The sequence below is a fragment of the Perognathus longimembris genome, chromosome 10, assembly GCF_023159225.1.
Source record: "Perognathus longimembris pacificus isolate PPM17 chromosome 10, ASM2315922v1, whole genome shotgun sequence".
Classification (NCBI taxonomy): Eukaryota; Metazoa; Chordata; class Mammalia; order Rodentia; family Heteromyidae; genus Perognathus; species Perognathus longimembris.
In genome coordinates, this window is record NC_063170.1 from 12,295,142 (window position 1) to 12,319,082 (window position 23,941).

The following is a 23,941-nucleotide window of genomic DNA, read 5'->3' on the forward strand; positions in this document are numbered from 1 at the left end:
GAGAAGGAGTCTCATAAACTTATATGCCTAGATGGGCCTCAAACCAGTCCTCCCAATATCACCATCCCAATTGGCTACGAGAGGAGGTCTGAGCCATTTGTTCCCAGTTCCATCTGGATGTTTACTGGGTGTCTCCCCTATCTTTAGAACTGAGAGGTCAGCAGTAAAAGCACATCTCAGTATGTGGGAGAAAGAAGCCTGTGGCCAAATCAGCAATTTCAAACTGTCATTGCCAGAGCAAGGCTGGTAGTCTATCCAGCACCATATTGGCCCAAGATGTCTGAGGGGGCACGCAGGAAGGGTCTGACCTCTAGAGCCCTTCCTAGTGGCTGGTTTTCCAAGGCTGTACCCCAAAGAACTGCTTTGGGATACTGGGCACCAGTGAAAATACCTAAAATCCTAGCTACTTAGGAGGTTGAGATCTGAATATTGTGGTTTGAAGCCAGCCCAGGTAGGAAAGTCTCATCTCCAATCAACCACCAGAAAACCAGAAACGGTGCTGTGACTCAAATGGTAGAGTCCTAGCCTTGAGCAAAAGAAGCTCAAAGATAGCACCCAGGCCCTGAGTTTGAGGCCCAGGATAGGCACCAGGAAAAAAAAAAAAAGCAGATATGCCAGGTATGCGTGCAGTGACAGTGGCACAGCCCAGCTAGACAAGCAGCCCATCCCCACCCCAGTTGAGATTGTGCCTCTGTTCCCTTTATGGTAGAGCAGTGGATATCACTGCCTAGTCTTCCAAACTCTCAGAGCCACAAGCAGAGGGGTCTCCTTGGTCCCTCAAGAGCTCCAAGTCATAACCCACATTGTCTGTCACACCTAGAGGCGGAAGCCAGCAGTACAAAAACACAAAGACGGAGGATTCTTCTGTGCAGAGGCCAAGCAGGTCCCTGGAAGGACAAGACTGCCTTGGCCGGCCTCCCTAGTTAATCACAATCCATTCAGAGTCTATAGCCTTTATTTCTCAATTAGGGGGTTGGGGGTGTCAGACCAGAGTGTGAATGAGCCTGAACTCCATGGTGACATCTCCAGTGTGAGGGTGAAACTCCACCACATAGCTGACTGTCTGAGGGCCATCCAGCAGCACTCTAGGATCCGGAGTGGTGCTAAGGAAGTACACGGCCTGCTTGCAATGGGGGTTCCAGCAACAGTCCCCCTGTAGGACAAGCATGAAGAAGACTGTTAAGAGTCCCTGGCATCTGGGTCACTTCCTGTCCAGTGTCTAGCTCAGGCACATTGTTGTAAGAATCAGCTACCCAGGGGCCAGGTGACCCGGGTCACAGAAAAGTCATCTTGTGGCCTGAAGGACACAGGACAGGAATACACAGCACACAGGCAGGCAGTGCCTGCTTTGCAATCGCACATACTGGGCCCAAGATTACCTTGTCTTCCACAGGCTTCAGGAGGCCAGTGCTGACTGTACTGTCTGGCGTCAGGTGGTATTCCATCCACAGAACAGCCCCATGGCTCTTCCCAGGCCTGAGAGGGAATATGGGGTCAGAGACAGGCACACAGAGATGGGCAGTCCCAGTTGGCCTTCCTCCGCTTTCCTGAAACTTCTGATCTTTACTACTGCCCTCCTCCAAGTTGAGAACTCCTAACACTCTACACCCCAGTTTACTCAAGTCCACATATACAAGACTGAGGAAGAGCAGCCACAGCTCATCAGAAGCCCACTCACTCCTTGCAGCCTGGCCAAGCACTCATAGTAAACCCTGGGGCAGACCTGTGAGGCTGCACTATCAGTCCCCACAGGTTGAGGTCCAGGAGTGCAGAGTGGAGTCCTGGCACTGAAGACATGCTAGGCAACAGCCCAGCAGACAGTAACATCTGCCCCGAGTCCAGAGCTCTCCCCACATGGTCTCCACTAGGATAGGTGGAGCCCGTGTTCCTCTCTGAAAAGAGCTAGAGTTTTTTTGTGTTTTTTTTTTTTTTTTGGGGGGGGGGTCCTCCCATGCTTTGTGGCAAACAGCCTTCACCAATCCTAACCTGCTTTAATCCCAAGAGACTTCAGGAAAATGGGCCAATGGGTAACCATAGTAACCAAGATCACATTTCTTTGCAAGTATAATCCAATAAGGAGGTCTCAGATGGGGGCCCCTTCCTTTACACATGCCTTGAGGCTGTGGGATGGTGCCACAAAGCACTGACAGAAAAGATGAGATGAGGACATGAGGTCACTGAGTGGTACACAGGAAGTGGCCTGCATGGCCTGTACCTCCTCCCAGTTCTTCACTCCAGCCCCTCCAGGGCCTCTACTCACTGCCTCAGCTCCAAGCAGCCTTCAGCACGCACAGACTGCTGGGGGACAGGCTGCTGAAAATCAAAGGTCAGGATCCTCTGGGGTGCAGAGAGGCTGCGACAGGGGTACTCCCACAGTGGGTGGGGTTCCGCCTCCTTACTCTCCCGGAAATCCAGGGCCCGCTGAGAAGAGAAGGGGATTTGGGAGTCTGTCACGACTGCCCTGAGTTATGGGATATGCAGCCCTGGGTGGTCACCCACTTCTGTTTGACACCCATGAAACTGTCAACACCTGCAAGGCCTTCCTTACAGATCCTTCTCCACACTCCAGCACTCTCCTATTAGACAGAGTCCTCAGAGTGAAAATGATTGCCATAGAAAGTGACCTCGTTATCTTGTTTTGTTCTAATAGAAAACAAGCTGCTAGCACTGGCAGGAGCAGTTCTGATGGCATGGTGACACTCAAGTTAGCTGGATTCCTTTGTTTTTTCTTTTTAGGGCTAGTACTTGGGCCTGTATCTTGCTTTGCTTTTTTACTCATAGCTGGCACTCTGCCACTTGAGCCACCAGTCTGGCATTTTTACTTGTTTCTTCAAGATATCATCTCAGGGACTACTCTGCGTGGTCTGGCTTCAAACTTTGATCCTCAGGTCTCAGCCACCTACAAGTAGCTCTGATTATAGACATGAGTCACCAGCACCCAGTCCTGGCTGAATTCTGATTCAGAGATACAGACTGGGGCCAAGAATGGGCCTAAGAACAGACACCTGATACCACACTGTGGTTCTCAGGCTAACATTCATATCGGAGAAAGCAAAACAACACCAGTGAGGCCTGCCTTTGCTCATGTAGAAAGGGTAGGTAGGACAATGCTCAGAGCTATGGACCTGCCTACCTTAATCATGTCATCCATGATGTGCACATCAAAGCCTTCACAATCACCACAGGGGCTCCGGATGCGCCACAGGTCCTGTGGAGAAGAAACAGCCCTATCTATACCCACTAGAGGCACAAGGAAGGGAGGCAACAAGAAGAAAAAAATTCGGAGGCCAGCAAGAACCAGGGAGTACATCTTGCTCTTCTTGTACAACTAAGACTAAGATTCCCAGAACTAAAAGGATGCCGAAATCAAAAAGCCAGTGTTTGGGCTGGGAATATGGCCTAGTGGTAGAGAGCTTGCCTCACATACATGAAGCCCTGGGTTCGATTCCTCAGCACTACATATACAGAAAGAGCCAGAAGTGGCGATGTGGCTCAAGTGGTAGAGTGCTAACCTTGAGCAAAAGGAAGCCAGAGACTGTGCTCAGGCCCTGAGTTCAAGCCCCAGGACTGGCCAAAAAAAAAGCCAGTGTTTCTGTAACAAATTAGAATATCAAAAAATCCTCTTCTCTAAGGAGACAATCAACTAAAAAGAAAGAAAGAAATTTAACCAGGTAAATTATACTAAAGAAATGCCCAGAAAACAAGTGACAGAATCACTTGTTTTCAGACTGGCCTAGAGTCCAGACTGGCCTAAATTCACTATGTAGCCCATGCTAACCTCAAACTCATCATCTTCCTGCCTCAGTCTCCCAAGTGCTAGGATTACAGGTGTGTGCCACCACATCTGGCTTAGACAGAGCTTTTTTTTTTTTTTTTTGTCAGTCCTGGGGCTTGAACTCAGTGCCTGAGCACTGTCCCTGGCTTCTTTTTGCTCAAGGCTAGCACTCTACCACTTGAGCCACAGTGCCACTTCTGGCTTTTTCTATATATGTGGTGCAGAGGAATCAAACCCAGGGCTTCAGTATGAGGCAAGCACTCTACCACTAGGCCATATTCCCAGCCCCAGACAGAGCCATTTTTATTAAAAAAAAAAAAAAAAAAACAACTATCAAGTGCAATCCGTTCTACATTTCAGGTTTAAAAGCATTTCGAAATCCTTTTAACAACAATAATAAGCAGCCTTTTCTCAAAATGACTTTGTGACTGTGGCTCCACTTTGATGAGAAAATTAAAACGAAGCTTTAAAGTTTCTTCCTGTACAAAGAAGCTGACTTCCCATCTCTGAACACTTTTTAACAACTGAAGCCTCGGCTCTTAATGACAGCAGAGCAAGCTGCACAGCATGTCTTCTAAAACAGTTAATTTATATTTTTTAATTATTCTGATAAGCTGCAATTGTAAAATGACAACACACAGCCATTTCTATTTCATATGTCAAATTACTTCTTTTTAAAGACACAAGCTGCCTCTATTCAACCCTACGGTGCACTGATACAGAAAAAGGGCCCACGTTCTTCCACCTGCACCCGAGGTGTATGCAAGAACAGATTCCCCACCGTCTTCTTGCTTGGTTGCTGTTGGTTTGGGGTTTTGTTTTCTTTTTTTGTTTATTCGTTTTTTTGTTGCCAGTCCTGGGACATGGACTCAGGGCCTGAGCACTGTCCCTGGCTTCTCTTTGCTCAAGGCTAGCACCCTGCCACTTGAGCCATAGCACCACTTCTGGGTTTTTCTATATATGTGATGCTGAGGAATCGAACCTAGGGCTTCATGTATACGAGGTGGGCACGTTACCACTAGGCCATATTCCCAGCCCCTTGTTTTCTTTTTTTGCAAAGCCCTCCGGGTGGCCTACCTTGAACTCCACAATCATGGCGTACAGGGAAGCAGCCTGGGGCATCACCACAGCACCAGGCTCCAGGTGCTGGTCCACGGCAGTGCGGACATACCAGAAGTACAAGTTGTGCCACGGCAGAAGGCTGGTGGTGAAGAAGGGCTCACCCAAGAGGAGAGAGACCTGGTGACCAGAGCAGGAAGCAGGACTCAGGTATCAGAAGTGCTCAACTGACAAGTGAAGGGCAGATCAGCAGTTTCACAAGAACACGGAAGGAACAGGCCATTCAGTCATTCAGTCAGTCAACAACGCATGCCCGGTCTGTACCAGTCCCTGAAGATACAAACAAGAGAAAGATACGAGTACTGCTCTCAGGAGTGAAGAACAGAAGATGGGTAGAAGCTAGCCTCATGCGACAGGAGCAAGGAAGGAGGCAGAGAACATGATGTGCCCAGGGTCTGGGATGCTACCTTGCCCATCTCCATTTAAAGGTGCATCACCCACTTATCAAGGCTAGATGAGCTGTCACTGTTACTACTAGGCGTAAGCACTAAATAGGGGAGATACTGGCAGCATGATATCCCCAGCACCCGACACCCAGCACAGTGCCTGGTAGGGCAGATGTTCAGTAAGCATTTGCTGAAAAACAGACAGATGCATGATGATGTGTCAAAAGCACAGTGATGAGTAGAGATAAAACAAAGGTATAAGCAGGAATAAGACTTTCCTGGAGCTTATCAGAAGAAAGTACAGAGGACATGGGCGGGGGGTGGGGTGGGGGTGGGGCTGTGACAGAGACGAAGGCAGGAGCCAGATCACTCAAAGGCAACTGATGACAGGAAAAGGGGCTCAACTCACTCTGGAGGCAAGAGTTCATCAAGATTTTAAAGTAAGGACTATATTTTAAAAGTCCTTCGGAGGACTTTCAACTATGTGGGGGAATTTCTAGAGGTGGAGCTGGGGACCACATGCTACGCAGGTGAAGGCTTCTGTAACATTCAGCCCAGGGGTGGGTGGATGAAGCTGCACAAAAGGAGGAGAGGAAGAAAGGGAGGACTCTGACAAGACTCCCCAGAGCTGGGAATTGGGGAGAAGTAGAAACACAGAAGAAAGTCAATTCTGATGCTCACCCCTGTACAAATGCCTACTCTCACTATTTCTACTCAATAGGGATCTAGCCAGTATCATAGAAAGAGCTTACACTCTTAATCATCTTCTAAATCCTCTTGAAATTAGGATATTTAAGAAGACATCTAAGAGATCTTAGAAGATATCTAAACATGTATCTGAATGTTCATAATGTCACTACTCATAAGAGCCGTAGGTGGAAATAATACAAATGTTCACCAATTAGTATATGAATAAATAAAATATGGAATAGCCATACAATAGACTATAGCCCAGCAATAAAGAGAAGGAAGAGGGCAGGCAGAATAGTACACTCCTGCTTGTAGTGCCAGATACTTGGGCTGGACAACAATGGCTAGCTCTTGCCTATAATCCTATGTACTCAAAATAGACAAATTCAAGTAGAAGAGTAATTACCTTAGGGCTAGAAAGATTAGGGATGAATAGAGCAACCTTAATGGTAATAGAGAGCCTTAGAAGATGTTCTAGAAATAATCTGGTTATAGTTGCCTTATGCATATACTAAAACCAAATGAATTGAAAACTTATGATATATGAACTGTATCATAAAGCTGTTCAAAAAGTATGAAGAGAAATGGGCAAGAGTCTTGAATAGATTTCATGAAACAAGACCTGTAAATAGCTAATAAACACATGAAAAGATGTTCAATATCATTAGCCACCAGGTAATACAAATTAAAACTGGAATGGTGCCACTGCATACCCACGGCAACAACTATACTGAAAAAGAGAAAATCTAGCAAGTGCGGGTGAGGACATTGAGCCCACATACATACTGATGGGGATGTTTGACGTGGCCACCCTGGATGACACTTTAACAGTTTCTTAAACATAATTATCACAGGGCCCAGCAATTCCATGCCTAGGCATCTTCCTAAGAGAACTGAAAACATTCCATAAAGATTTATATACCAATATTCATAGCAGAAATATTCAAAACAGCCCCAAACTGGGAACAGTAGACTGATAAATCAAACTTGGCAAATTGATATTATGGAATATTATTCAGCATTAAAAAGGAAGAAAATATTGACACATCTTACAATACACATGAACCTGAAAGACATGCTCAGTGACAGAAACCTTACACAAAAGACTAAATATTGCAGTATTTCACTTTTGTAAACTGCTTGGAAGTGGCAACTGTGTGGAGGCAGAAGCCAGAAGAGCAGCTGCCTGGCTCGGATGGGTACACTGCACTGGCTGACTATAAAAATAGGCTCCCAGGAGTTTGGTAGCAATATTCTAAAACTGGATTCTAGCTGTGATAACTATACATAGAGGAGGGACAAGATGGCAGGACTGAGTAGAAGGAGACAAACACGAAGGAGACTGAGAAGGAAGAGCCAGAAAGGAAAGAACGAAGAAAACCTGGAACAAGTAGCCCAACATAAATGCTTAGTAACTCCAAGGTCCCTGTCCCTGGTAGGAGCAGTTCTGGGGGCTGGAGAGTAGCTGTGCTAGGACATGGTGTGAAGAGAAAACAGTGAAGCAGGGTGCTTTGAAGGCAGAGTATGCCCTCCCCCAAGGTGGAGATGAGCCTGAGTTCAGAGGAGCACAGTTGTACACCGATGGGCCTCTCTCTGCAAATACCTCATGCATCCTCACAGTGGCAAGGTTTCAGCTGGTGAGTTAGCTGAGGGACATCACACACCAAGAGGCACAGAGGACAGCACTACCTCAGCACTGTGCTGCCCCCTGCTCATGTGGCCCCACAATGACCAAAAGCCCCTGCTCCTCACCTTCTTACCCTCCAGGTCTGCAGAAGTTAGCAACTCAGGCCGTTTCTCAATGATACTAATTTTGTCTTCCAAGTGGTTAGCCTTGAAGATCTTAGAAAGAAAGCAATTCTGATTACGCATTTATAATGAAGTATTTTGGTCCAGGAGGGTGGGGGTGTGGTTCAGTGGCACAGATCCTGCCCAGTGGGCTTAAAGTCAGGAGTTTGATGCAAAGAAGAGGAAAGGGGAGGGGAAGAAAGAAAAGGGGGAAGGGAAAAGGAGAGAAGAGGAGGGAAGGGGAAAGGGAAAAGAAAAGAAAGGGGAAAGAGGGAGGGAAAGGAGAGGAAAAACAAACACTTCTCAAAGTTGCATTCTCTGATTTTGAATTGTTGGGCCAAATGACTCTAGAGCACCAAATTAATTGCTTGTGGAAATTCCACCCCAGCAGCTCCTATAAATGGAGAATGAGGGCATGAACAAAAGACTCTCTCAGCACGTCTTACAGCTGTGGAGGAGGTAGACTACCCTCCAGTGAGGAAGTCAAACTAACGTTGCCAAGCAGAGACCTGCCATCTCCAGTTGGGCTCAGTGACTCCCTCGGCACTGGAGTTCCAAGAACAGAGCTACAGCTGAAGAGATTTTAAGTGAAGTAAGGAAAGCTCAACCTGAAGAGTTATGAAAACCAAAGCAGAGTCCAAACACAAAGGGCTTCTATGTCAGCACTTCGGGCAAGAGCCACCACTTCAAGGCAAGACTTTTAATATAGTGGCACTTCTGCCAGTTCCTTAGTTTCAGTTTGTTGTAAAACCACCCATCCCAGACTTAGGAAGATGTAACAGATCCCCTTATTAATCAAGTAATGTTTATCACTTACCTTTTTCATCAGTTTATGGGAAGCTGCTGAACTCTCAATGGTAAATACCTAAAGACAGCACCATGGTATGAGTTACAAGAGATGCATTTAACATATGAAGCAATTCAAGAAGAAAGGGGTGATGGGGTGATGTCAATCAAAATACACTGTACTTAAATGAAAATATAATTTATAAAAAAACAGAAGCCAGGCACCAGTGGCTCATGCCTGTAATCCTAGCTACTCAGGAGGCTGAGATCTGAGAACTGCAGTTCAAAGCCAGCCCTGGCAGGAAAGTCCATGAGACTCTTATCTCCAACTAACCACCAGAAAAACGGAAGTGGTACTGTGGGGGTCAAAGTGGCAGAGTGCTAGCCTTGAACTGAAAATGAAAAGCTCAGGGAGAGTGCCCAGGCCCCAAGTTCCAGTCCCATGACCAACAAAACCAAAACCAAAGAAATACCTAGAGCCCAGGACTCATGCCTGTAATCTTAGCTTCTCAGAAGACTGAGATCTGAGAAAAGAAGTTTGAAGCCAGCCAAGCAGGAAAGACTCTTAGCTACAACTAACAACAAAAAAAACAGAAGTGGAGCTGTGGCTCAAGTAGTAGAGCACCAATCTTGAGCAAAAAAGCTCAAGGACAGAGCCCAAGCCCTGAGGTTCAAGCCCAAGACTGGCATGCACACACATGTACACTAAAAAAAAAAAAAAAACAAGCCCCAGGATGGGCATGGAGCACACACACACACGCACGCACACACACAAAAAATGAAATGTGTGTGTTTAGGGGGTAGGGGATAAAGAGAGACAGAGACAGAGGTACCACCTTTAGGAAGCTGATTAAAAGGTATGTGTCTAGTACCTGCTCTGCCCCAAGGTGATGTGCCAGCATGGATAGTAGACTTCCATCACTGACACAGAGGCAGATGCTGTCCGGGGTCAGCACCTGTAAGAACAGAGCAGGCTCAATATCAATACAGGCTGACTTAGTTTGTCTCAGACCTCACCACTAAGATGGATTCATGTCTGTCTGTCTCCTGGGTCCATACAGTAAACTGCCCCAACCTTTACTCATCTCTTCCCTCCCATGCCAGAGCCATAAGGCTGGCCAAATGCCTGCCCCACTTGAAGGAATCTACCTTCCAATCTATGACATGTTTCCTCTTTGTCCTACATGTTCTCAAGTGATTCCTCAAAGGCAGGGGACTTTATGGACCACAGACTCCTCAGATAGGAACTTGGGACAGCATGGACCCTTCCTCTCCCTGAAAAATGGAGGCATTCACACACAGGCACACTGTTTATATACCCAACTCCACGGGGTACAGGCCTCTTCCAAAGGCTACTTAAGATCCCCAGTTGGATCCCCTTGCTACATGCAGCAGGAAGCAAAGGTTTTCAGGCTAGATTTACATTTTAAATTTTTTAGAAAGGTGCAACAGATGAAAAGAGGTGAGACATGGGGTACAGTCACGGGGAGCTGCTGGTGATCGCAAAGGTAAAGGTGTCCAGTAACACAAGCATGGGGGGAAGAGCCCTAACAGGAGCCAGAAAATAAGCCCTTGGATCTCTGGCTCTAGATCTAGATTCCTATTCCACAGAGTCAGCAGAAAACACTCAGATGAGGGGACACAGAGAGCAAAATTCAAAATTAAGGCTGAGAATGTGGCTTAGTGGTAGAGTGCTTGCCTAGCATGCAAGAAGCCCTGGGTTCGATTCCTCAGTATCACAGAAGCTGGAAGTGGTACTGTGACTCAAGTGTAGAGCACTAGCCATGAGCAAAGAAACTCAAGGACAGTAGCCAGGCCCTGAGTTCAAGCCCCAGGACTGGCAAAAAAGGGAAATAAAATTAGCAAATCACAAAGAAGGTGCTGGGGTTCTTGGAATGGGACACTTACAGTCCTCAAAGCCTGAGCATACTGATCAGTTCTGTCCTGATCATTAATCTCTCCAAACCGAGGCCTGTTCCAGAGCAAATGAGCCTGGCAGTCGCACACAGGGCGCATCTGGTGGACTTTCCCATTCTCTTCAGGGCTAGGTCAAGAAAGGAAAAAGCAGACGTAAGTGATTAAACTGAACCGTAAGATGCCATAAAGCATAAGGACATGCGCAGGTCTCTAGAAGACCGGAGTTGAAACACCAGCTCTCAAACAGGTACAGCATCCAGACTTGCATGTCATCCAAAGAAGTCACAGTAACCCATGACAGCCTCTTCTTGAGTATACATGATAGTATATACCCTTTGCTCTTATTTTACTCTATTCAGGTATGTATCACTCTACTTGCATCTTTGCAGGGTCTGTACACGGGAAATTTACACCAATGTGCAGTCTCTAAGAAGCTCCAGTCCTCCAGTCCAAGGCATGGCATACCTGATCCTCTGAAGGCTATACCATACACAGTAGTCATCATGGTAGGCGACCAAGCAGAGGGCCATACCCCGTACAACAGACTCCTCTTGTGGCAAGAAATACACACATTGCATCCAGTGGTCCCGCCACTGAAATGGGGAGCAGAGAGATAGCAGTTACCAAGCTATAACAACAATAGTAATTCTAATCCAGGGACCAAGAGCCAAGCTAGTATGTAAGGAGACATGGTGCCCAGCTGAGACTAAAATAAAATACTAATAGATCTCTCTTGTTATTGAGTTTCTTTCCAAATATGCCTTTTTGTCAATGCTTAATCCTTTTTTTCTTTTTTTGCCAGTCCTGGGGCTTGAACTCAGGGCCTGAACACTGTCCCTGGCTTCTTTTTGCTCAAGGCTAGCACTCTATCACTTGAGCAATAACACCACTTCTGGCTTTTTCTACATATGTGGTACTGAGGAATCGAACCCAGGGCTTCATGTAAGCACTCTACCACTAGGCCATATTCCCAGCTTGAATATAGCTTTTTCTTTTTCGTTCTTATCCAGTATGTAGGGACACATTAAAAATAATATGTATGTCCTATTCTGTAATTCATGTTCTTTGCTCACTTTCCACTAAGTTAGAGAAGGTGGATTTTAAGGCTGTACCTGTCTATTCCAAATTGATCCGAGTCCCTAGTAGTATCTTAGTGGAAGGCTGTCTTCATGGCTATGCCAGGATGAGGGAGAGGCAGAGCTAATACACAAAGAATTCTCTACTGCTCATTTTATTTTTTATTTTTGTTGGTTGTAGGGCTTCAACTCAGGGCCTGGGTGCTATCTCTGAGCTTTTTCGCTCAAGGCTAGCACTCTGTCACTTTGAGCCACAGTGCCACTTCATTTCATGGTGGTTAATTGGAGATGAGGGTCTCAGGGGAATTTCCTTCCCAGGCTTCAAACTCTGATTCTCAGATCTCAGCCTCCTAAGTAGCTAGGGATTACAGGCATGAGCCATCAGCACCCAGCTGCGGCTCATTTTAACCAGAGGTGCTGACCATGAACTCACCAAGAGGTCTTTCTATAGGTAGATCTATCTATCTATCTATCTATCTATCTATCTATCTATCTACTTATTTTGTGTAGTTCTGCGGACTCTGTACCTTATTAATGTGTGTGTGTGTGTGTGTGTGTGTGTGTGTGTAGTTCTAGGGACAAAACCCAGGGCCTCAAGTGTACTAGGCAAACATTCTATAGTAAATTTACATCCCCAGCCCCTTTTTTTGTTTGTTTTTCAAAGAAACTATTCTTTCCTTTTGACTGACAGATACTACTGCCTACATTTTTGTGACCAGATGTTCAACAGGCTATTTTCCCAAGAACAAAAATTTCCCTCTAAGCAAACATGCTCAACTACTACCTCTTACCTGGAGCTCCTCTGGGTCTGAATGTGCCCAAAAAGGAGCCATGGTGCACTTGAACTTCCCCTCGGGGTCCATTTCAATGTCCCACCAGGAGAGAACCACCTGAGCTTGGCCAGATGCCAGAAGTTCAAACTGTTTGCTGTGGCAGGCTGCTGAGCTACTGACTTGCTTGCTGAAGTCCACACTGTGAAAGAATATTCGGGAACTACCATATAATTTGACATTACACATTCTACTATTAAACTTCTATGGAGGGAGATCTCTCTATGATACTTCGTTGCAAAGAACTCAGGTTTTCTTCTTAGATAAATAGAATTTCCCAACTCTCAAACTCCATCAAAAGTTTCAAAGCACCAGCACTTAGGGAGGATTCTTGGTACCTGAACATAGGTAGCACAGGACTGAGGAGAGTGAAGTCAGACGGTGATACTTGGTTCAGCTGAATGTCGTAGACAGAGGGTGCACCAGGGCACCTCTCCAGTTCTGAGGGGGGTACGATGACCTGATCCCCGAGGCTGGTCTGAACATGGACAGGAAACAGCTTGTTCCATGACCACATTCTTCTGGACTCCACCAGCTGGGCATAGACAGTTGCTCTGTGAGGCACTGCTTCACAATTCTCCTAAGTTTGTGTTAAAAACGACAACAAATCAGGCATCTGACCCACAGTAATTCCTACATTTGGCAAGAAAAATTTTGTAACATCTTCCTGCTATCAGGATAGTGTCTGCTTTTAGTCATATGCCCTTGGGGAAAGGATAACAAAGAAGCTAGATTATTAATTTTTTTTGGCCAGTCATGGGGCTTGAACTCAGGGCCTGAGTACTGTCCCTGGCTTCTTTTTGCTCAAGGCTAGCACTCTACCACTTGAGCCATAGCACTACTCCTGGCTTTTTCTGTTCATGCAGTTTTAAGGAATAGAACCCAGGGCTTCATGCATGCTAGGCAAGCACTCTACCGCTAAGCTACATCCCCAGCCCCATGAAGCTAGATTTTAAAAATATATACATCTGGGTGCCAGTGGCTCACACCTGTAACCCCAGCTACTGAAGGAGGCTGAGATCTAAGAATCACAGTTTGAAGCTAGCCTGGACAGGAAATTCTGTGAGACTTCTTTCCAATTAACTGAAAAAAAGAGCTGGAAGAGGAGCTATGAAACAGCACCCAGGCCCTGAATTCAAGCCCCAAAATCATCATTTAAACAAAAAAAAAACAACCCTTAGATCGAAAATCCTCTTGCCTCAGCTTCCTGAATGCTGGAATTATAGGCATGAACTACCACAGCCAGTTTTTACACTTTTTCTATGGCAATACTCTCTCCATGTAGCCCAATTCTCCTGCCTCAGTTGCTCAGTGAGACCGAGAACTGAGTTTCATGTGAGACTCTTATCTCTAGTTAATGAGACAGCACACAGGTCCTGAGTTCAAATCCTAGTACCAGCACAAAAACAAAAAGCAAAAAGACATCAAGCTATGTTATTATTCTACTTCCCAGTCCAGGTCTTACTGCTAAGCAGCAATTCTGGTCCCAGGTTTGGTGTCTATTCAGCACCTGAGCCAGATTCCTCTCAGAACTGAGGAATATCCCAGGGTATACAAAGAGGTACTAATATGCTGAGCGTGGTTTAGCAGTAAGCATTGTGTGTACCAACTACCTGCACAAGATATCTGTGTGCATGTTCATAGGATGGAAGTGCTCCCTCCCCAATCAGTTCAGTATCAAACAGTTCTGTGACCAGGATGTTGGCACGGCATGGCATATCACCATCTGAAAACACAACAGAACAGAATCAAAAGCAAGCAACAAAATAGGAAAAGTATTTGTAGTAAATAAGTGAATGATAGCCAAGCCAATCACTGCTGGTAGCTCACAGCTGTAATCCTAGCTACTCAAAAGATGTGATCAGGGGCTGGGAATGTGGCTTGCCTAGCTAGCATGCATGAAGCCCTGGGTGCCATTCCTCAGTATCACATAAATAGAATAAGCTGGAAGTGGCACTGTGGCTCAAGTGGTAGAGTGCTAGCCTTGAGCAAAAAGAAGCCAGAGGCAGTGCTTAGGCCCTGAGTTCAAGCCCCAAGACTGGAAAAAACAAAACAAAACAAACAAAGGCTGCGATCTGGGGATCACAATTCAAAGCCAGAGTGGGGAGCAAAGTCCGTGAGACTCTTATATCCAATGAACCATCAGAAAACCAGAAGTGGCACTGTGGTGGTAGAATACTAGCCTTGAGCAAAAAAGCTCAGGGAGAGCTCAGTCCCTGAGTTCAAGTCTCACAACGGGGGAGGGGAGGGGGGAGGAGACAAGCAGTTTCATTAAACTGAAATGAAGTGCATATGCATAGATTTGAAATATCATGTCTGCAACTGATTTCCCAATGGTTCAACAATGAAAAAATCCACATACCACCATAGTGGTATATAATCCTAGCACCTAGGCATCCTAGGCCTATAATCCTAGCACCAGGACGGTGGAGGCAGGATGACTGAAAGCTCAAAGTTAAGCAAATGATAACTGACAAAAAACAGGATCAGGTAAAGTGGACACACTGCACTGCTCTTTTAACTCTTCTGTATGTTGAAGTTTAGGCAGAAGACATAGAAAAAATAAGAAACTATAAATACTATGCCCCAAATGTATACTAGATGGAAAATAAACGCCGGAAAAAGAAACGAAACAGACAGTTCCAAATCAAAAGCAGTTAAATATATAGAAATGTTTCTATTCTATCAACAAAAATTATTTTGAGAAGAAAAAGTACACTGGTATTCCAAATATTTCCAGACTACAGAGAGGGACAGAAAAATCAAATCAAGAGAGAGGTTATGCTGGGCCACTGGTGGCTTACACTGTAATCCTAGCTACTCAGGAGGCTGAAACCTGGGGATCACTGAAGACAACGTGGGCAGACAAAACCAAGAGACCCTTACCTCCTCTAATTAATCAGCAAAGAGCAGTAAGTGGAGCTCTGACAAAAGTCTTGAATGAAAAAAAAAAAAAAAGCAAGAAATCAAGGCCTTGAGTTCAAGCCCTAGCACTGGTGCACATTGGCTGGCACTGATGTGTGCTCGCATACAAAGTGGGGAGCTGACTGATAATCTTCCAGTCACTTAGCTACACCACCAAAATTGAAACCCATGGTTTGGAACTCCCCCAGAGTCTTGCTATTAAATTCTCTCAATTAAGTTGGTATCTTGCTACCAAATAATCTCTCCAAAAACAACTGTTAACGTGGGACTTTGAAGGATTTTTTTGTTAAATGTTTTCTAAACTTCTGTAATAAGTTACTTCTATAATTAAAACTTTTAATGAACCAAGAAACAAAATAGACTTTGGAAGGGACTATTCATCACAGAGAATTACTGTAAACATTTCTAACAGCTCATAAATTATAATTTGACAAAAATCCACTCATCTTCCTTATACAGAAGACAAGTCTGACAGATGGTTCTAGAAAATAGAAGTATTAAAATAGTTCATAGAAGGGCAAGAGCTGGCGACTTGTGCCTGTAACACTATCAGGGAGGTTGAGATCAGGAGGATCAAGATTCTAGGCCGGCCCAGGCAAAAAATTCTTGAGACCTCATCTCAACAGAAAAAAAAAAAAAAAAAAATTGGTGTGGGGGCTGGGGATATGGCCTAGTGGCAAGAGTGCCTGCCTCATATACATGAGGCCCTGGGTTCGATTCCCCAGCACCACATATACAGAAAATGGCCAGAAGTGGCGCTGTGGCTCAAATGGCAAAAAGAAGCCAGGGACGGTGCTCAGGCCCTGAGTCCAAGCCCCAGGACTGGCCAAAAAACAAAAAAAAAAACAAAAAAATTGGTGTGGTGGTAAGCACCTGTCTAACCAGCTACAGTGGGAAGTACAAATAGGATTACAATCCAGGGTGACCAAGGCATAAAGTAGATCCTGTTTCAAATATAACCAGAACGGGGCTGGGGATATGGCCTAGTGGCAAGAGTGCCTGCCTCATATACATGAGGCCTTGGATTCGATTCCCCAGCACCACATATACAGAAAATGGCCAGAAGTGGCGCTGTGGCTCAAGTGGCAGAGTGCTAGCCTTGAGCAAAAAGAAGCCAGGGACAGTGCTCAGGCCCAGAGTCCAAGCCCCAGGACTGGCAAAAAAAAAAAAAATATATATATATATATATATATATATATATATATATATGGCTTGAGGCATGCCTCAAATGGTAGAACACTTGCCTAGCAAGTACAAAGTTCTGAATTGAAACGCCAGTACTAAAAAAAACAACAAAAAACAAAACAAAACAGTTTTCTGAAACATAGTTCAGAGACGATTATTTAAACCTAGAGTCCTATAAATCTGATCGTCTGTCTGTCTAACCCTGAGCCCTCAGTTCAGACCATCAAATATCTCATCTGTAAAAGGGGGATGGATGGTAAAGGGCAAGAAGGGGGAATGACTTCTGCTTCATATGGTGGTACACTTGGGTCCATATTAACATGAAGTAAAACAGATGTTAAGAAACTTCAAACCAAGTGCCAGTGGCTCATGTTTACAATCCTAGCTACTCAGGAGGCTGAGATCTGAGAATCTCTGTTCTATACCAATCCCTGGCAGACAAATCAAAGAGACTCTTATCTCCAATTGGCCAGCAAAACAAGAAAAAAAAGTGAAGGTATGGCTCAAGTGGTAGAGCACCAGCTGTGAACAGAAAAGCTGAGCAAAGGCTCAGTCTCTGAGTTCAAGCCTCAATACCAAGAAAAAACAGAAGAAACTCTGTCTTCTGGCACAGGGACCACTCCCTGAAGGGACCCTGCCCATCCTATGTCACAATGCTGATACACTATCTCAAGCACAAGTACATAAGTCTGTAAACCCCTTCCCTCACTGCTACACACTTGGCTCCTGTCTCACTAAACAGTCTCAGTCATACTGTCCAGAAAATATCACTAATAACTCCAGGAGAACAGGTACTCTGTTCACTACCTTATTCGTGCCTAGCACCCCATAAGGAGGAGTAGATACCAACAGAATCCTTGATTCCTCCCTCTGTTATCCTACAGCCAATCAATCACCAAACCCCTGCCAGTTCTACCTCCTGAATAATCTTTTAAGTTAATTATGCAACATAAAAATGATATATTGTTCAAAAGTGCCTCATTAAAATGAAAACAAGACTTTACGACCCACTGAATTTTAACGACTACTCTGTGGGGGCCTGACATTTAGCATGTGAGAGAACAATGCAGAGGGGCCTAGAGAGGAGTTTACCCTGGTGTGGAATAGTCTTTGCCACATGAATGGGTAAAGGCTGCTACATCTGCTCTGTGCAATCCATCTCCAGGAAAAAGACCATAAATTTAGATGGCATTTTAAGGAAGGCTGAAAACAGAATCTTAGAGAAAACACATTGGGATTTAAAGTAACAAAGGACAACCAATATTAGGAGATATTACTAAGACAAAGTTTCAGGAAGGACTAAATGGCAGATAAGTACCAATGCTACAAAAACTGGAAAAAAGAAACAGAGGACACCCAACTTGAAAACAAGAAAGTTACATGCTGATATGGGGGATTAGGAACAAAGTCTGCCTGACACTGATGGCTCATGCTTGTAATCCTGGCTACTCAGGAGGATAGGATCTGCGCTCAGTTCTGAGCACCACAGTTCAAAGCCGGCCCAGGCAGGAAAGTCTGTGAGACTCTCATCTCCAATTAACCACCAGAAAACCAGAAGTGGCGCTGTGTTTCAAAGTGGTAAAGCACTAGCCCTGAACAAAAGAGCTCAGGGACAGTGATTAGGCCCTGAGTTCAAGTATCACCACCAACAAAACAAAAAAAGAAAAGTTTTACATCAAGCTTGGTGGCTCACACTTTTAATCTTAGCTACTCAGGAGGCAGAGATCAGAAGGATCTCGACTCAAGGCTAGCTTGGAAAAAAATAAGACCACATCTTAACCAATAAAAAGTTGGGTATAGTGGCATAAGACTGTCAACCAAGTTCAAGGACAGTTGCCCAGGTCCCAAGTTCAAACCCCAGGACCAACAAAGAAAATAAGGGTGAGGGGGGGGCCAAACACTGGTAGCCCATGTTTGTAATCCTAAATACTCAGAAAGCTGAGACACAGAGGATTGCAGTTCAAAGCCAGCCAAAACAAAGATGTCTGCTAGATTACATTTCTAATTAACTAGCAAACTACCCGACTTGTGCAATGGCCCAAGTGGTAGAACACTAGCTGTAATAAACTTTTTGTGTTCTTTTCTGTTTAAAAAGAAATGAAGAAGAAAATGATTTAAGCCCTTCTCTGTATACTTCTTTCTGAAATAAAAATAAAAGGGTTACCAGTCCCTTCTTTTGTACATTTTAGGACTTCTATTTTAAAATACAAGCCAGGGTTAGAGATGTGGATCAAATGGTAGAGCTCCAAGCCAAACAAGCCTTGTAAGTATGAAGCCCTGAGTTCAAACCCTAGTACTGGGGGAGAGAGGGGAACACTACCATTCTGAAAATACTGTGTTATCTTTCAGCGCTTTAGTGTTGTCATTATAAACAATGGTCCTTTTGTATATGGTACTATAGACATACTAAAGCTATCTGTGGCATTTTCTAGAGGTTTCCTATAAAATAAATTCTTCATGTCAGGTAAAAAAAAATGGCTACATTCCTAGTTCCCCAGTCCCAAATATACATACACACCCCTCCCCCCCACTCTTCCTTTTTTCCTTTTTGAAACAAAGTCTTCCTATGTTGCCTGGTCTGGCTTCAAATCTACAATTCTCTTGTCTTGCCCTTCCAAGTGCTGGGATTACAGGAGTGCATCGCTAAGTCAAGCCCAAAATATTTTTAGAATAAAAAAAGTTGGGGGTGCTGGAAATGTAGCTTAGTGGTAGAGTGCTTACCTAACATGCATGAAGCCCTGGGTTCAATCCCTCAGTACCTCATAAACAGAAAAACTGAGGTGGTGCTGTGGCTCAAGTGGTAGAAGCTAAGGGAAAGCACCCAGGATCTGAGTTCAAACCCCTGGACCAGCCAAAAAAAAAAAGTTGGGTGCCCATATCTCATGCCTATAAATCTAGCTAAGACAATGTTGGCAAATTCTTTGTTTTGTTTTTTTGCCAGTCCTGGGGCTTGGACTCAGGGCCTGAGTACTGTCCCTGGCTTCTTTTTGCTCAAGGCTAGCACTCTACCTCTTGAGTCACAGTGCCACTTCCAGCTTTTACTGTTTATGTGGTGCTGAGGAATTGAACCCAGGGCTTCAGGCCTGCTAGGCAACCACTCTAGTGCTAAGGCACATTCCCAGCCCACAAATTCTTATCTATAATTAATCACATAAAGTCAGAACTGGAGACATGGTTGAAGTAGTAGAGTGCCAGCCCCCAAAAAAGGCCAAGTGGAAATACAAGACTCAAGAGTTCAAGCCTCAGAACCAGCACAAAAATAACTAGATAAAACAGAACAGAGGGAAAAAAGTTGGCTTTAGGTAGATGCTTCAAATCTAAAATACTCTTTAAAAAATCCATTTTAGGAAATTCTTCACTATTTTTCAAATCTTTCAAATGTGCTCTCCAACTATCAAAGAGTATGTAAAATTTTAGAAAAAAATATTCTGGATACATTGGGGGCTTGTCCACACAGGATAATCTTACATGCTATATATTGGGGCAGGATTCACAAGGAAGTCTCTTCCTGAAACCTTCATTTTACTTCTGTCTGACCAACTTAAGAGAGTTGAGCCACTCAAGAAGTGCAACTTGCTGGGGGCCAGTGGCTCACACCTATAATCCTAGCTACTCGGGAGGCTGAGATCTAAGGATCTCAGTTCAAAGCCAGCCCAGACAAGGTGAAAGTCTATGAGACTCTTCTCTCCAATTAACTACCAGAAAACCAGAAGTGGCACTGTGACTCAAGTAGTAGAGTGCTAGCCCTGAGCTGAAGAGCTCAGGGACAGTGCCCAGGCCAAGTTCAAGCCGCACAACCGACAAAAAAACAAAGAAGTCCAACTAAAAGCAAAAGGTGTCATTTGTGTGATTGCTGTACTTGATTAGCTACTTGCTTCAATAGACAAATAAATATCAAAGAGGACTAAAGAAGCTACATCTATTTAATGTAACTTGAAACAACCTTTTCCTCCCTCATATAAGAATGAGTAAAGCTTTCCATACAGATGTGTAGATCTTACCTGGCCCGACAGTCACTTCCGTGGAATGTTTATTGATAACCTTAATTTTATCACTGAAGCCATTTTTCTCCACAATCTTCACAGCAGCATCAGCCATAGGCTTGAAAACCTGGAAAGCAGAGCCAAAATCCGGAAGGAAAAAAAAGGGAGGGGGGGGGGAATAAGTTTTAAAATATCTTACCAAGGGATAAGGGAAAATAACAGAAGGATTGAAGTTGATACACAATGTATAAATATATACAAATATACTTTGAGGGAAACAATGAAATCTCCCTTATCCAACTAATAGGCTAATAAAAAAAAAAAACCCTGCAAAGTCAGAAAAACAGTTCTGAATTCTGGTTCTAAGATTTATAATCAAGATGCTTTATTCTACAAACATTTGTCATGAAAATGAACCTAGGAGAATGAGATTCAGATTTAAGGTACAGGCATCATGAGAAATTTCTACAACATGCTTAGCTCCCACCACTAAATGGGGCTGAGGGGATCTTGCAGTACCAAATAAGGGCAGTAGATGTCACTCTTACACTGTGTGATGGAAGAGATCTTGCCTCACGAACTTGGGGACAGGTGCCCATCATTTGCCAGAGAAATAGACTGTTACCATGTAAGATGATAAGTATGAAATAAGTAAGCTTCTCACTCAAAACTGCCCCAGACCCCTATTGCTGGCAGAAAGCATCTGAATTTCCTTATGGTACTTGGAACCCTCCACAACATAGTCCACTTTATCTCCCCGCAATATCTTCCCCTTCCTCCTAGACCCTACAACCAATGTTCAGCCTCTAAGGGCTTGCCCTAGCCCTAGCCCCACTTGTCCAATGAAATCCAACTTCCCAGGGCAGAGCAAACCCTCCCCTTGCCAGAAGTCTTTCCTGAGCCTTTCAGAGCTCCTTAGACACCAGTACCTCTAACTCTTACATCCAACATCCCAGTCTAGACGTCATAATACCAACCACATCAGTGTATAACACACAAACTCATGCTGACACACAGATTACAAATAAACATGACTTGTCACAATGACAAGATTGTCACTTTTTTCTAAATCTTTTTCTATATTTTCCACAGTATCAACTGTGAACATTAAAAATATTATCAAGGTGGAGATACTACACACACACAACACACACAACACACACACCCCTATGGGAGTTGGTGGGGTAGACGAAACATGAGGTTTTTTGTTTTTGTTCTTTTTTTGCCAGTCCTGGGCCTTGAACTCAGGGCCTGAGCACTGTCCCTGCCTTCTTTTTGCTCAAGGCTAGCACTCTGCCACTTGAGCCACAGCGCCACTTCTGGCCGTTTTCTATATATGTGGTGCTGGGGAATCGAACCCAGGGCTTCATGTATATGAAGCAAGCACTCTTGCCACTAGGCCGTATTCCCAGCCCCCAAACATGAGTTTTTAAAGCCATCTCAATGAGTCTGATGTCAGAGCAAGGCCAAAAGCTACTGTTCTCAAGGAGAAAGCAATCTCTTGGAGGAAGTAATTTTGATTCATCTCTACGCGCTAAGAATCTGGTCCTGTGCTTGGCATGAAGCAAGTACTCCACCAGTCTTTGTTCATGAAAGAAAAATGCAAGGACATAGGGATCTTCTCATACCTCGATAGCATAGCAGAAGTCCGCACCAGCTGTGATAGCCATCATTGACAAGAGTCCTGTGCCAGTGCCAATGTCAAGAACCAAGGCCTTCTGTCCTCTGTCCTTCACCCTGCTCACAGCAGCCCGAATACCCTGGTAATATTTTATATTCTAAGAGAGAAGAAGAAATAGCTGTTACTTTGTATCTGTTACTAAAAATAAGTGAAATGCTGGATACAGCTGGAGAGTCTGAGTTGGCAAGCCAGGATCCTCTGGGCTTTTTGGTCTCTAGAGGAATAGCACTGCTCAGCTAAGTTGGGCAGGGCTTGGAAGACTCAAGGAGTACTTGCTTAGCTCCCCACCCTGATTAAGGAATTGTCTCTTCCACATTCACTATTCTACATTCATAGAGAGGTGATGGAGATGGCCTAGCAGTAGAACTTCTCAACCTCACAAATGGGAAGTCTGAAGTTGAAACCCCAGTATTACCACTAGGACAGACAAATAGAAGAAAAAATCCTGACCAAAAAAAAATATCATTTTTCCTTTTGTCTCACTACTAGGGCTTAAACTCAAGGCCCACGCATTGTCCCTTAGTTTTTTGGGGGCATAGTTCCTAGGCTCTAAGTTCAAGCCCCAGGACTGGCAAAACAAACAAAAAACCTCTAAGGAATAGGGCCCAGGCTCTGATTTCAAACCCTACGGGCAGCATGACTATGCATACACGTGTACACCCACGCACACACACACAAGTACATAGCCACACATACACAAAGCTGAGGGTCGGTGGCTCCTGCCTGTAATCCTAGCTGCTCAGGAGGCTGATATCTGAAGATCTCGATTTGAAGCCAGCCTGGACACACACACACACACACACACACACACACACACACACACACACACACACACACCCCTTCTGCTCCTGGACACACACACACACACACACACACACACACACACACACACACCTTCTGCTCCCAGCATTCACACACACACACACACACACACACACACACACACACACCTTCTGCTCCTGGACACACACACACACACACACACACCTTCTGCTCCCAGCATTCACACACACACACACACACACACACACGGTTTCCTCTTATACTTACCCTATCTTTGTCATGCAACATATCTGCATAAGATGACCTAAAAAAAGACAGGTGAGGAACCTCTGATAATTATCAACACAAGGAAACATCCTTATATATAAACTAATATCTTAATTAAATAGAATAAACATGTTGTTGATTCTAAGTTTTTGTGTTGTTGGTTTTTCTGCCGGTCCTGGGGCTTGAACTCAGGGCCTGAGCACTGTCCCTGGCTTCCACCACTTGAGCCACAGTGCCACTTCTGGCCGTTTTCTATATATGTGGTGCTGGGAATTGAACCCAGGGCTTCATGTATACTCTTGCCACTAGGCCATATTCCCAGCACCGATTGTAAGTTTTAATAGCCAGGCTGATAGCACACACTTATAATCCTAGTACTCAGGAGTCTGAGGTAGGGGCTGAGAATGTGGCTTAGCGGTACAGTGTTTGCCTCCTATACATGAAGCCCTGGGTTCAATTCCTCAGCACCACATATACAGAATAAGCCAGAAGTGGCACTGTGGCTCAAGAAGTAGAGTGCTAGCCTTGAGCAAAAAAGAAGCCAGGAACAGTGCTCAGGCCCTGAGTCCAAGCCCCGGGACTGGCAAAACAAAACAATAAAGGCGGCCTGTACTGCATAGCAAAACCCAAACAAACCTGGGCAGTGGTGACTCATAACTATAATCCCAGCTACTCAGGAAGCTGAGATCTGAGGAGCAAGGTTTAAAATCAGCCTAGGCAGAAAAATTGGTGAGATCCCATTAACTAGCA

At 44.7% G+C, this 23,941-nt stretch overlaps 2 protein-coding genes across 3 annotated transcripts in view; both read right to left on the reverse strand.

The window, feature by feature from the left end:
- Nucleotides 1-937: 937 nt before the first annotated feature.
- Prmt7 (protein arginine methyltransferase 7) overlaps nucleotides 938-23,941 on the reverse strand; it is a 29,604-nt gene continuing 6,600 nt past the window's right edge. For both annotated transcript variants that reach the window (XM_048355254.1, XM_048355255.1), the window contains exons 3-18: nucleotides 23,192-23,228; nucleotides 22,089-22,238; nucleotides 20,479-20,587; nucleotides 13,981-14,093; nucleotides 12,706-12,947; nucleotides 12,329-12,509; nucleotides 10,927-11,054; nucleotides 10,453-10,588; nucleotides 9,417-9,500; nucleotides 8,576-8,623; nucleotides 7,723-7,812; nucleotides 4,853-5,014; nucleotides 3,134-3,208; nucleotides 2,261-2,421; nucleotides 1,380-1,476; nucleotides 938-1,153 (exon numbers count right to left, since the gene is read on the reverse strand). In XM_048355254.1, coding sequence (XP_048211211.1) covers nucleotides 983-1,153; nucleotides 1,380-1,476; nucleotides 2,261-2,421; nucleotides 3,134-3,208; nucleotides 4,853-5,014; nucleotides 7,723-7,812; nucleotides 8,576-8,623; nucleotides 9,417-9,500; nucleotides 10,453-10,588; nucleotides 10,927-11,054; nucleotides 12,329-12,509; nucleotides 12,706-12,947; nucleotides 13,981-14,093; nucleotides 20,479-20,587; nucleotides 22,089-22,238; nucleotides 23,192-23,228 — 1,984 coding nt within the window. In that variant the 3' untranslated portion in view covers nucleotides 938-982. The remainder of the gene's footprint in view (nucleotides 1,154-1,379; nucleotides 1,477-2,260; nucleotides 2,422-3,133; nucleotides 3,209-4,852; nucleotides 5,015-7,722; nucleotides 7,813-8,575; nucleotides 8,624-9,416; nucleotides 9,501-10,452; nucleotides 10,589-10,926; nucleotides 11,055-12,328; nucleotides 12,510-12,705; nucleotides 12,948-13,980; nucleotides 14,094-20,478; nucleotides 20,588-22,088; nucleotides 22,239-23,191; nucleotides 23,229-23,941) is intronic.
- The window catches only part of Slc7a6 (solute carrier family 7 member 6), a 56,624-nt gene continuing 53,915 nt past the window's right edge, over nucleotides 21,233-23,941 (reverse strand). Inside the window, exon 12 of the transcript XR_007212287.1 lies at nucleotides 21,233-21,246. The gene's annotated coding sequence lies outside the window, so the exon portion shown is untranslated. The remainder of the gene's footprint in view (nucleotides 21,247-23,941) is intronic.